The sequence below is a fragment of the Lissotriton helveticus genome, chromosome 9, assembly GCF_964261635.1.
Source record: "Lissotriton helveticus chromosome 9, aLisHel1.1, whole genome shotgun sequence".
Classification (NCBI taxonomy): domain Eukaryota; kingdom Metazoa; phylum Chordata; class Amphibia; order Caudata; family Salamandridae; genus Lissotriton; species Lissotriton helveticus.
In genome coordinates this window covers 90,944,300-90,956,932 of record NC_136070.1, presented here as the reverse complement: position 1 = coordinate 90,956,932, position 12,633 = coordinate 90,944,300, and the positions used below count along the sequence as shown (strand labels likewise).

General features: G+C 44.7%; 1 protein-coding gene across 1 annotated transcript in view; it reads right to left on the bottom strand.

Moving 5' to 3' along the window:
• Positions 1–12,633, bottom strand: part of PALS1 (protein associated with LIN7 1, MAGUK p55 family member) — a 423,019-nt gene that overhangs the window by 166,456 nt on the left and 243,930 nt on the right. The window contains exon 5 of the mRNA XM_078659539.1: positions 12,246–12,392. Within this exon, the coding sequence (XP_078515665.1) occupies positions 12,246–12,392 (147 nt within the window). The remainder of the gene's footprint in view (positions 1–12,245; positions 12,393–12,633) is intronic.

Below are 12,633 nucleotides of genomic sequence, written 5' to 3'. Positions count from 1 at the left end.
TTATCCTGTCTTTCACGGGGCTTCTCTATGCCGCTCCCGATGTTCCAATTAATTCGAATTCTGAAAGGACAAACAAGCGGTGCATGCGTGTGTTAAACTAACCGCATTGTCCTACATGGCAAGCCGATTCTCATATACATTTCTGCACTGCACAGAGGCTTACCTTATTCCTCGTTTCGTATAAACGTCTTCCCCACAACAAACAGTGATGGCTCAAATGCCTTGCAGGTCGCGCGTTTGTTTCTCCAGCATAGAGAACAAAGTCATGTGATCGTCATGTGACTTGTGGGGGTGTGTGGGCCAGGGAGGTGGCTTCTGGGAACGGTAGTCCTTCGTGGATGAGGGTTGCTGCCTATTGTTTACATTCTGTTGATTTCACTCAGGCAATTAAGCCCATTATTCACACTATCGAACTTCATTATTAGGTAGGCTTCCTTTTGAAGTAAGGCCATTTCTACATTTGGATGATACTTAGGATCAATCCAAAACAAAATCCTCCACCTGAAATCATTTTCGCTGTGGTTACAGCTCACAAAATGTTCCACCATGGGCGCAGTCAGCACTTTTTTCTTTATCCGTGAGCGGTGCTGTGTAATTCTGACATTGGCCGCCTGAGTCGTTTTTCCTATGTACACCTTGTTGCAGATGCACACCACAGCATAGACCACATTTTTAGTTCTGCAATTCGTAAATACATCATGTCTCCATGTCACATCATTATTGGAGAAAACATTTCCTTCAAGTGTTGCCGCACAGGACACGCAATTGCCACATTTGCGATGCCCGCAGATGGGTTTTAAATTCCATTGGGAAATAAGGTCACTTTTTGGCTTCGGGATAAAACTATCTGCTTTAACCAAATGTTGCCCTAGGCTTTTGTTTTTGCACATGGCGAAGATTGGTTTTTGAAGGGGAGGGTCCAGCGTTTCAAGTAAATGCCAGTTATTTAAAATAATACGCTGGAATTGGTTTGTGTGCTGGCCGTAGGTCGACACACAGACCAATCGTTCAAGCTCCTCCTTCTTCTTCACTTTGAGCAAAGAGTCCCTCGGGATGAACCTTACTCGTTTCTTCGTGTGCGAGAGCAGCTTTTTTGGATACCCCCTATTTGCCATTTCTCTACAAAATAGGGAGGCATGTGTCTCAAAATCAGATAAATTCGTACAATTACGTCTTATCCTTAGCATTTGCCCGTAGGGCAGATTTTCTCTTAAACATTGTGGATGTGAGCTTTTGAAATGCAAGATTGTATTTCTATCTGTTGCTTTTTTGTGGATTGTTGTGAATAGCATTCCCTCGCTACTGCCTACTGTGACATCCAGAAAAGTCATTTTATGTTGACTAGAGTTCAGTGTGAATTTAATATCACTATGTCGAGAGTTAAGCCAATCATGGAATTGATCTAACTGGGTCTGGCTCCCCTGCCACAGGAGCCAGACATCATCAATATATCGTAACCATTAGTGTATATTGTCTCTGAATGGATTGTTGTTATATATGAAACGGTGTTCATATTGGTCCATATAAAGTACCGCCAGCTCCGGCGCATAGGGACAACCCATGGCTGTCCCCTTGATCTGAATGTAGAACTCATTCTCGAATTTGAAATAGTTGCTCCGTAGCGTGATTTCTGCTAGTGACACAATAAATGACGTGGGTACCCTGTGTGGTCTCTCACGCTGGTCCAAATAAATTTCAATCACTTCCAAAGCCTCATCTTGAGGAATTTGGGTGTATAGAGAGGCCACGTCTAGTGTTACCATCAGTTGTGTGTCTACATCAAATGGGTTCACTTCAATTTTAGTGATAAAATCCGTAGTGTCACGAAGATGTGACTTGACCTGCACTATGCACGGTTTTAAGAAAAAATCGATATACTTCGATACTGGCTCAAGTGCAGAGTCACAGCCCGAAACAATCGGGCGGCCCGGGGGTACCTGGGCGTTTTTGTGTATTTTGGGCAAAAAATACAACACCGGTGTTCTGGGTAATTTCTTATTCAGGTATTCGTACTCTCTAGGTCCCAGAAAGCCCTCATCCAGCCCAGCTCTTGATAATCTCTGGATTTTATCTTGAATCGCGTGTAAAGGGTCTTCCATGGATGGCCTATACCAATCGCGATTATTCACATGTGCCTGACCTTCTGTAAGGTACATGGAGCGTGGCCACAGCACAACCGCCCCACCCTTATCAGCCTGCTTTATTATGATCGATGTATCTGATTTCAAATCACTGATAGCTGTGGTCATTCCTTTACTGATGTTATTTTTCAAAAATCTTTTCGTTTTTTCGAATTTAGTGAGCGATGATAAGACCGTTTGTTCGAAAGCAACTATTTGTTTAGGAATGTTTTGGGTCGGTGTAAACCTTGACCTAACTCTCAAACCTGTGGTTTCACTGCTGGATGTCATTTCGGCAGAAGCAAAGAAGGCCTTTAATCGTATCTTCCGACAAAAGTTCAATGCTTCCAATTTAAGTTTTGTAAAATCCGTTTTTTTGTTAGGGACGAACTTGAGGCTATGAATTCAGCAGCCCACATGCCTCGAACAGACCAGCACAGTATATAAGTCATTACAGTCAGACGAAAACAATAGAATAAGAGAAATCGTTGTGACGATCTAGCAAAGAGCTAGGGAAACAAAACAGAAAGTGGCAAAATAGGTGGAGGGAAACTGGGTGGGCAGGGTAGGGGAAACTGGCAAACCTAAGAAGTACCTACATTAGTGTGGAAGTTCCCAGGAGGCTGAAAGTGTGGACCTTGACATGTGTATGGTACATTTTGTACTTTTCGTTTTTCTTTCTATGCAAGATTTCATGCTGCATGGTCTATAAAAGACGGTAAGGTTTTTTAAATGTATGGGACATTTTGAACATTTCGGGTTTTTTTTCTATACAAATGTCATGCTGCATTGTCTACAAAAGACTACGTTTTTTTTTTGTTTTAAATAAGAGGCCAAACGAACTGTTTACCATCTGATTCTAACAATAGATATACATGTTAATATGGCAGCCAGAAATAACAGCATTTGCACCAATAACTTTGGCAGTCCTTTGTTTCTGGCCATTTCAAACGTCCCTCCAATGAACTCACTCTTGAAGGAATTTGAACATGCGCTGCTTTTTGATGAAGGTTTCACGAGCACTGAAGAAGGCAGTGTGCCGAAATGCATTTGCTCATAATAAATCATCAATGTCCCTGGAGTGCTGCGTGCCTGCTTTGAGGCTGGAGATCTACCACTAGCTCACAAGCTACTCGCTGGAGAAGTCTGTTCTAAAGCCTGACACTACTGTTCAGACAGAAAGGACATTAGAGCAACCAAAGGCTATTGGAAGCAAGCTTGGTAACACACTAGGGGAATGCATTTTATGACATCACCTGCTTGAGATTTTGGGCTGGATGCATATGAGAACAAAAAAAACTATAATGAGCAGGGTTCTAAAAGCATTTCTAGATCCTTAACGCAATTTTTAATCATGAACATGCATTTCAGTTAATTAATCACTCCTGTTATCTTAAAGAGGTTAGGGCAAAAGCCTCTACTTTACAATGATAGGGAAGGAGGGGAAAGGGGTGAATGGTACCAAAAGGAGGATAACACCACAACTGAGACTTGGTAATATTAGATATTGTAAGGACCCAATAGGAAAAGATAAGGGGGACCCTATAACAAAGAGAAGGGAAGCAAGATCAAAGGGGGATGCCCACAGTGTAAGGCAAGAATGTACACCCGACCTATGTTTTTTTTAAGAACAGTACGGCCATGGCAGAGGTGGGAAAAAAGTCAGGAAATTAATCCCATTAAATCGATCGCAACTTTTATTTTCTCTGGCAAAATGTACAAGCCTTGGTAGTATTGGCACAGAGGACCTTAGAGAAGTAGGGTTTGTTACAAGCAGTACAGGGGGTGAGGTGACTACGGTTCTTATTTATTCTGACTTGGTGAAAGATGCGGTGGAAAATGCCAAAAATGAGCTGCAAAAGGAGGGGATTAGATTGGTCAGAAAGGAGGAAATACAGGGACAGTATTTCCTTACGGGTTACGGCAGATAAGGTTAATCAACTCGAATTTGAATAAGAAGGAGGATCTTGCAATAACCATAATTGATAACGAATCTGCAAGATACGAAAAAGATATATTTGCTGGAAATAGGTTTAATGTCCTAGCATCCCCAGAATTTAGGGAATACGAAGAGGAGGGTTTTCTGAGTGGAATCGACTAGGAGTATGGGCCGTCACACAGCCTATCAGTCATATCATGGAATATAAATGGCTATAAGAAAATATCAAATCAGATTAATCTCGATAATTTCATTAAGAGAAACGATATTGTGTGCCTACAGGAGACTTGTGTGTGTGACGATACCCTTGAAACCTTAGATATTGAAGGTTTTGCCCAATACTCTAAAGCAGCAAAGAAAAATAGTATGGGGCGGCCATCGGGGGGGGGGGGGCAACTAACCCTGATTTCCATACAGTTAGTTAGGAAGGTTGAAAAGATAGAACTACTCTGTGATTGGGGATTAGGCTGTAGGGCCCTATTGCAGAAGCTGGAATCCCGCTATGAGGGAATATGTTTTATAAACATATATATTCCGAAGGGAAAGGACCATGAATATAAGATGAACCTGGGAAAATTGAAAGAAGATATAGTGTCTGTTAGTGTAAAGTATCAGAAGGATATAGTATTGGTGGTAGGTGATTTTAACCATAGATTAGACCTTCGAAGGGTGGATGGTTGGCACAAAGAACTCCTAGAATCTTATAATATTGAAGTGGCCATCTTCTCAAGAGGAGAGATCTCGCCACAGGACGGGCCTTTTACCCATGTGATGGGCTCACTGGGCATGGTATGTGCAAACGGGAGATCGAAGTCAGACCATCCAGCGGGTCGTACTTTCTTGAGGGGTCAGCAACTTTGCCCAATAGATTATGTATTCGGCCTGGTACTTTGGGTTTATAAAAAATGTTGAGGTGGTGAAAATGACAGGTAGTGATCATTATCCACTGAGAGCAGAACTACATTATTTAAGAAGTAAAAATAGAAAAGGGTTCTGGAGGTACATGTGGATTATCCAAAACGGTTGACAACTAGTATAGCAGTGGAATACATTAAAAAGTTAAAGCAAACCCAGCAGACAATCCCTGTTGAGGAAATTCAACTCAGTAATGGAATTGTCTGGTTTGAATCCACTATAGGTAAGCTGGTGGCTCATCTTAAAGAAAAAATGTAAGTAAAAAATAGGCAGGGCTTGAGAGCCATAATGCTAATAAAAATAGGAAGACCTGGTTCGACGAGGAATGCCGGATAGATAAGGCACAGATTAGACAAAAGGAGAGAATACTACGGGTTAGGTTTAAAATGGATCTATATCAGTCACTCCAGTCATTAAGGCTAAAATATAAATCACTAATTCGGAACAAAAAAAGAACATAGAAAGATAAGTGCTGGTCAAATATCCTGGAGGTAATTGAAACTAGAAACGTTAAAGGATTTGGGAAATTAGTACAAGAAGGTACGGGTAAGAAAGTAGGCTCCCTAGACTGTATGGTCCCTGAAGATGACTGGGCGGGCTATCTGTGAGTAATCTATGGGAAATGGCCAATAGTAAAAGAGCCAAGGATCCCAGCCTGGCCACATGTGAGGGATGACATATAAGAATATTTTACCTCAAGATATATAAAGGAAATCATAGTAAGCTTGAATCCTACACGAGCTGCAGGCCCAGATAATCTTCCGGCAGTGATAATAAAAACTAGACCAGAATGGTGGGCTGAGTTTTTTGCAAAGATGTTCCAAGTGATCTTGGAAACAGGAATTATACCAGAAAGTTGGAAGGGTGCAATTATAAAACCTATACATAAAAAGGGTGACCACAAAATACAGAAGAACTATAGGTTAATAAACCTCCTAGATATAGGGGAAAAGGTATTCTCAAAAGCCATACTGGGTTTACTAAAAAACTGGGCGGAGGAAAATCAGATTCTCCATACTAAGAACTGGGCTCAGATAATCTTAGATATAGACGGGAGTTTATCTGGGAGAATTGAGATTGGAAATGGGCAGCGGCAGGGATGTGTATTGGCCCCTCTGCTGTTTTCTATGTTTTTAGCAGATCTGCCGTCGACCCTGGGGAATGTTAATGGGGCAAGCCCGAAACTAGATGGTAAGCATATTGCATGTTTGCTATATGCTGATGATCTGGTGATTATGGATCGGACTGAAGTTGGCCTGCAAAGGAAATTGAAAAGATTTAAAGATTGTTGTTCCAAGAAAAAACTTGTGATAAATATGGATAAGACCAAAACCTTGAGCTTTGGCCAAAGGAAAGCCGGGTTCACATGGTGGTTTGGGACAGAGAAAGTGGAATCGGTGACCGAATATAGAATGAATTTGAATTTAAAATACTTATAAAGCGCAGCGTTCACCTAGACGGTTTCTTGGCGCTGTGGAAGCAAAGTTAACAGAAGGGGAACAGAGGATATATTACTGCGGAAATGCCTGATTGAACAAGAAGGTTTTTAGGCCTTTGCGGAAAAGCGAGTAGTGTTTGGCCGACCGCAGGTGGGCGGGAAGGGCGTTCCAAAAGGTGGGTGCCAAGAAAGAAAAATTGGCCCCTCCCCATTTTTTCTGCTTGTAACGGGGAACCTGCAGTAGGGATTGAGAGGAAGACCGGAGCTCTCTGGCAGGGGCGTATTCCTTTATCAGGGAGACAATAAAAGCCGGAGCTGAGCCCTGACGGGCCTGGAAAACCATGCATCCGGTTTTAAAGAGGGAACGCTCCCCGACAGGCAGCCAGTGGAGCGCCTTCAATAACGGGGTGGAGTGATGGGATCGGGACAGGCCGTACACAAGCCGGGCCGCCTGATTTTGCACCAGTTGGAGCTTTCTTAAACTGTAGGCTGGGGTGCCGTTATACAGGGCATTGGCATAGTCCAGCCGGGAGATCACTAGAGCAGACATAATCAGTTTGAGTGCAAGGGGGGAGAAAAATCGGGAGACAGTGCGAATAGTACGAAGAGTGAGAAAACAAGAAGAGACGACATAACTAATTTGTGAGTGAAGGGTAAGGTGATTATTCATTTTAATGCCTAAAGTCTTAACTATAGGAGAGGGGGTGGGAGGGAGACCTAAAGACAAGGGCCAGAATAAAGAATTCCAGGGACTGGAAGAGCCACCGGTGAGAACCAACTCGGTTTTATCGGGGTTCAGTTTCAAATGGTTGTGGCTCATCCAGTCCCGGATAAAAATCATAATAGACTGAAAATTAGAGAGAGAATGGGACGAAGGAGAAAGGTCAAAGATGAGCTGGAGGTCATTCGCATAATTATATACGGTGACCTCCATCTGCTGAAGAGCAAAAATTAAAGGATAGATGTAGAGATTAAACAAAAGGGGGGAAAGGGAAGAGCCTTGAGGGACACCACAAGTGATGTTGAGTGGACTTGTCGTGAAATCCCCCAGCCGGACAGCCTGGGTGTGGTCCCTCAGGAAGGACGACAGCCAGACCAAGGCTGAGCCCCCGATTCCCGCCGCTCTGATACGTGAAAGCAAGATGGAATGGTCCACCGTATCAAAAGCGGCGGATAGACCGAGAAGCACCAGGGCCTGATGTTTGTTTTGGTCCATGCCCTCCCTGAGGTTATCCAGGACCGACACCACGACAGGACAGACTCAGTAGAGTGCCTGGGTCGAAAACCCGCCTGACGAGACGCCAGGCCTCCAGTTGCTTCTACGTGGGCACTGAGTGCCGATGTAACATGGCGCTCAAGCACCTTGGCCAAAAAGGGCAGCAGGGAGATGGGGCGATAATTGACTGGGGCGGAAGGATCTGCTCCAGGTTTCTTTAGGATAGGCACTATTGTAGCAGTTTTGAAAGCTGAGATCACACCCCCCCTGCGCAAGGGAACTATTGAGAAGAGTGATCGGGGGCTGGGTGCAAACAGAATAAATCTGTTGAAGAATGCGGGCCGGGCAAATGTCTGCCGGAGAACCTGACTTTACTTTAGGAAGTGTTTCCAAAAATACTTCTTCAGTGAGAGGGGGGATTGAAAAAAGACAGCACTGAACCGTGGGGGGGAGAGGGGCAACATAAGTAGGAGGGGGGAGTGGGATATTGGTCTTGATTTTAATAATTTTGTCCAGAAAATAATAATTCAACGAATCACATAAAGACTGGGTGGGGAGGGGTTTAGGTATAGCCCGCTCAGAAAAAGCTAAATCATGAACAATTGTGAAAATCTCCCTTGCTTTGTTCTCTGCCACCAGAATTTTAGCTGAAAAGTAGGCGGTTTTGGCTTCAATAATAGCTTTTTTGTAGTCACTTAATAGTGTAAGATAATGGGTTTTCAATAAGGGGCAGTAGTCCCTTCTCCATTGCCTCTCAGCTCGCCGGAGGGTCAACTTTTTCTCCTTCAGGTCATCACTGAACCACCGGTTTGACTCCTTAGGTCTTCTAGTAGAAATCCTGCGTAGGGGGGCTACATGGTCGCAGCCTCCGGCAAGCCAGGTGTCAATGGCAGTGGCTTGCAGTGAAGAGGATAGACCCACCAGGTTGGGTGAGGAGTCAAGGCGAGAAGAGGATAACGAAGGGAGATCAACACGGTTCCAGTTCCGCGCCCAGGTGTTTTTTGCAAGCGGGGCCTTAATTACAGGGTTGAGGTGGAGGGAAAAAGAAATAAGGGCATGGTCAGACCATGGGCATGGGGACACAGACATGGACGAGACAGCGCTGTTAAGGGACCAAACTTGGTCTAGCATGTGTCCATGTGTATGTGTCGGAACTTGAATGTGGGGAGCGAAATTCAGAGATTGGAGTGACTCTGTAAATTGTTTAGAGGAGGTGCATTCAAGGGGGTCCATGGGCCAATAATTAAAATCGCCTAGCACTAGGACTGAGGCGTAGTTGACCGCCAATGTAGCCAAAAGATTCTGAAATGCTTGTATAAACAGGGGGGAAGGCTGAGGCGGGCGGTACATTAGCATGCAGTTGAGCGGAGGTGAAAAAATAGATGAACGAACCACCAGATACTCGGTGGGGGCAATGGGAGGGGAAGGGAGAAGTTGAAAGTTAAAATCAGAACGGGCAATAAGCGCCACGCCACCCCCTGTCTTACTCGCTGGGCGGTCAGCCCGAAGGGCAACATAAGAAGGGGGAAGAACAGCCAAAAGGGAAGGTAAGGAAGACTCACAAAACCAGGTTTCGGTTAGGAACAGTATGTCAGGCCTGTGGGAATCGAGTAGGACAAACAGTTCCTGATGGTGTTTGACCGCTGACCTGGTGTTGAGCAGAATAATAGATAAAGGAGGATGGGGAGAGAAGGGACCGGTGCGCGAAGAAGGTTGCTCCAAGGGTGTCGGCAATGAGGGAGAAGACTGAGGAACTGAAGGAGCAAGTCCAAGCAAGGAGATACGACGAATAGTGGAGGCGGGCAGGGGCCAGTTGCCTTGCATTGTTTTTAAAGCCTCAAAGGAATAAGGGATGGAAAGGGCATGGGGCCGAGCCCGTAGCCCCGTCCAGCCGCGGACGGGTGCAGACGGGCTGGACTTAGGCGCGACTTCGGCGCGCCCGCTGCGCTCGTCCACTGCGCGCACGAGGACACATCGCGTTATATAGCGTGCACCCCCGAGCAGCTGGACCGCTAACTGTGGTCTAAGCAGCCTTCAGGCTACACCCAAAATGGCGCCCGCCCTCCACACAATCGGCACGAGCAGCCGTGATGGACCGGGGCTGGGGAGGCCACCCGAGAGGTGAGAAATGCACAATATATGTTTTTAAAAACACAGCTTTAAATGAGCCCAATTACAATGATTTAAAATAAAATATCGGCGCCTGCATCTAAATCATGCAGGGACACCGCTTGTTATCCAGTTAAAAGTACAGTTATAATCACTGCAGCCTCTCGCTGTTACAATGCCCCCAGTGAGGAACAGGAGCTGCCACCACCTGCTTGACCCACAGCGAGCCCTGAGAGACCTGCCGCTATATAGCGTGCACCCCCGAGCAGCTGGACCGCTAACTGTGGTCTAAGCAGCCTTCAGGCTACACCCAAAATGGCGCCCGCCCTCCACACAATCGGCACGAGCAGCCGTGATGGACTGGGGCTGGGGAGGCCACCCGAGAGGTGAGAAATGCACAATATATGTTTTTAAAAACACAGCTTTAAATGAGCCCAATTGCAATGATTTAAAATAAAATATCGGCGCCTGCATCTAAATCATGCAGGGACACCGCTTGTTATCCAGTTAAAAGTACAGTTATAATCACTGCAGCCTCTCGCTGTTACAATGCCCCCAGTGAGGAACAGGAGCTGCCACCACCTGCTTGACCCACAGCGAGCCCTGAGAGACCTGCCGCTATATAGCGTGCACCCCCGAGCAGCTGGACCGCTAACTGTGGTCTAAGCAGCCTTCAGGCTACACCCAAAATGGCGCCCGCCCTCCACACAATCGGCACGAGCAGCCGTGATGGACCGGGGCTGGGGAGGCCACCCGAGAGGTGAGAAATGCACAATATATGTTTTTAAAAACACAGCTTTAAATGAGCCCAATTACAATGATTTAAAATAAAAGATACCTGGAGTTATGGTTCGAAATGGAACACCCACCTAGAGGGGTCAAAATTAAGAACCTCCACATCGATTAGCGGCTTGAAACTATTTAACAAAGCCTATGACGCTATGTCAGATGGACCACTGCTAAAAACGTATTCAGCTATGGTACCCCCGCAATTTCTGTATGGTGCAGAACTGTTGTACTTGACCGGTAAATAGAGCTGGGATGTCGAGGAAGGCAAAAACCTAAAAAATCTGTTCACACTCCCTATGTCAGCATGGTCCAGGATGTAAGACTGGAACTAGGATTGACCTCAGGGCATTCTAGCCGGTATGGCCTTACTTCCCTTTTGGCAACGCATAGGAGTGGGCAAAAACACCAAAATATCACAATGGTGTAAAAATGAAATACAGAATAGCGAGTTAAAATGGGCAAGTGAGACCAGAGATATGATGAAGCTATGTCGCTTGATGGAGGTTAATTTGTACCCCATGACCTTTATGATTAGTTTTGATGAGAAGGTACTTAAGATGTTGGGGAAGGAATGAGCTCATACACGGTACCAAAACTATCTTGCAAGAAATCCTCAGTGCTCTTTATGACTGATGCATGGAAGAATGAACAATGCTTTCCCTACATTGATAGGCTACCGGATTGCCGTTTATGAAGTGAAGTATTTAGGGTAAGAATTGGGGTGAACCCGTGTTATATAAATAACATGGTAAAATGTAAAATGATTGACAAGACGGGAAGATGCACTTGTACTTTGGGCACCTCATGTGACTTGCTACATATTCTAATAGATTGTCAGAAGTTTCTTGAGTTACGAATTATGTTTCTAAAACCGATATTAAAGAAATATGAGATTAGAACTAGGGCCCAGGCTGTAACTGATGACTGAAATGATCCATTTAGACATTGCCGTTGCTATTGGGAAATTCATGCAAAGCGTGAAGGCACTACTTTTTTTAATGAGTTTTAGCTAACTATCTAATTTTAAATTGGGTATGGAGGGTTTTATAACGATGTGTTTTAAGATGTGTTTTAACATGGTTCATGAAGTGTATTTTTAGATGTGTTTTTAACCATATATGTACTGTTTGTGGACCGATGGTCTAAATAAACGTGAATTGAATTGAAAAGCCTCTACTTTATAAACTTAAATAAATACATATGATACAATAGGGGATAAATGACTCAATGGCCATGAACAGCTCAATATATCTCCCCTAACAAGAAGACTATAATTTACTCCAAGCTAGGGAGCCAGTCGAGGCCTGCTACTATGCAGAGGTCCAGGCTGCAGTGTCCTGCTTTCTTTGGGAAATTGACGGGTGCTGCTTTGCTAGGCATCCCACACTTTGAGAAAGTGAGCAAAATAAATACTTAAAAACGAAATAACCAAATTAAATATCACGCTGCTTATACAGCACATTGGTTAGGAACGTGTTGGCATGAAAAAGCAAACATTTTGTAAATGTAAATGTGTGTTGACATAAATAAAGCTACATCTCCAGCAGTAAGTTACTGCATTCACTTTTGCCTACTAGCTCAAGAACGAAAACTGCAATTTTGTTCTGAGTGTTCAAAGCAGAGCCGTTCATCTCACTTTAGAAGGCTTACCTGAAAATCAGTAAATTGGCTACAAGTCTTCGTTGCCGATACAAGAAGCCCTCCTCATGTTCCACTTACCAAGGGAATGTCGCGAGCCTTCTCGATGCGCACGATTTTCACAGTCTCTCCGCCATACTGGCTGACGCTTTCGTAGAAGCGGTCCTCGGTCACCGGCTCCGGCTGCATCTCCTGCTCCGCCACTTTGTCATGAGCCATCAAAAGCGCCTGGAGAAGAAAAGACAAATATGGAGTTCAGCGACTGACCGCGCTCGCCATTCACATACATGAAAGCCACATGTACCATTCACAAACACGACAGCCACACGAGGACAGTTCATGTCAAGGCGTACACGTACAATAGTTCAACAGCAAATTCAATGGCAGAGGAGGGATGGATTTTTAGATTCTTCACCGCATGTGGATGCCGGATGTTGTTGGATCCCTCCTGACTCCAAGCCCCAAGCTG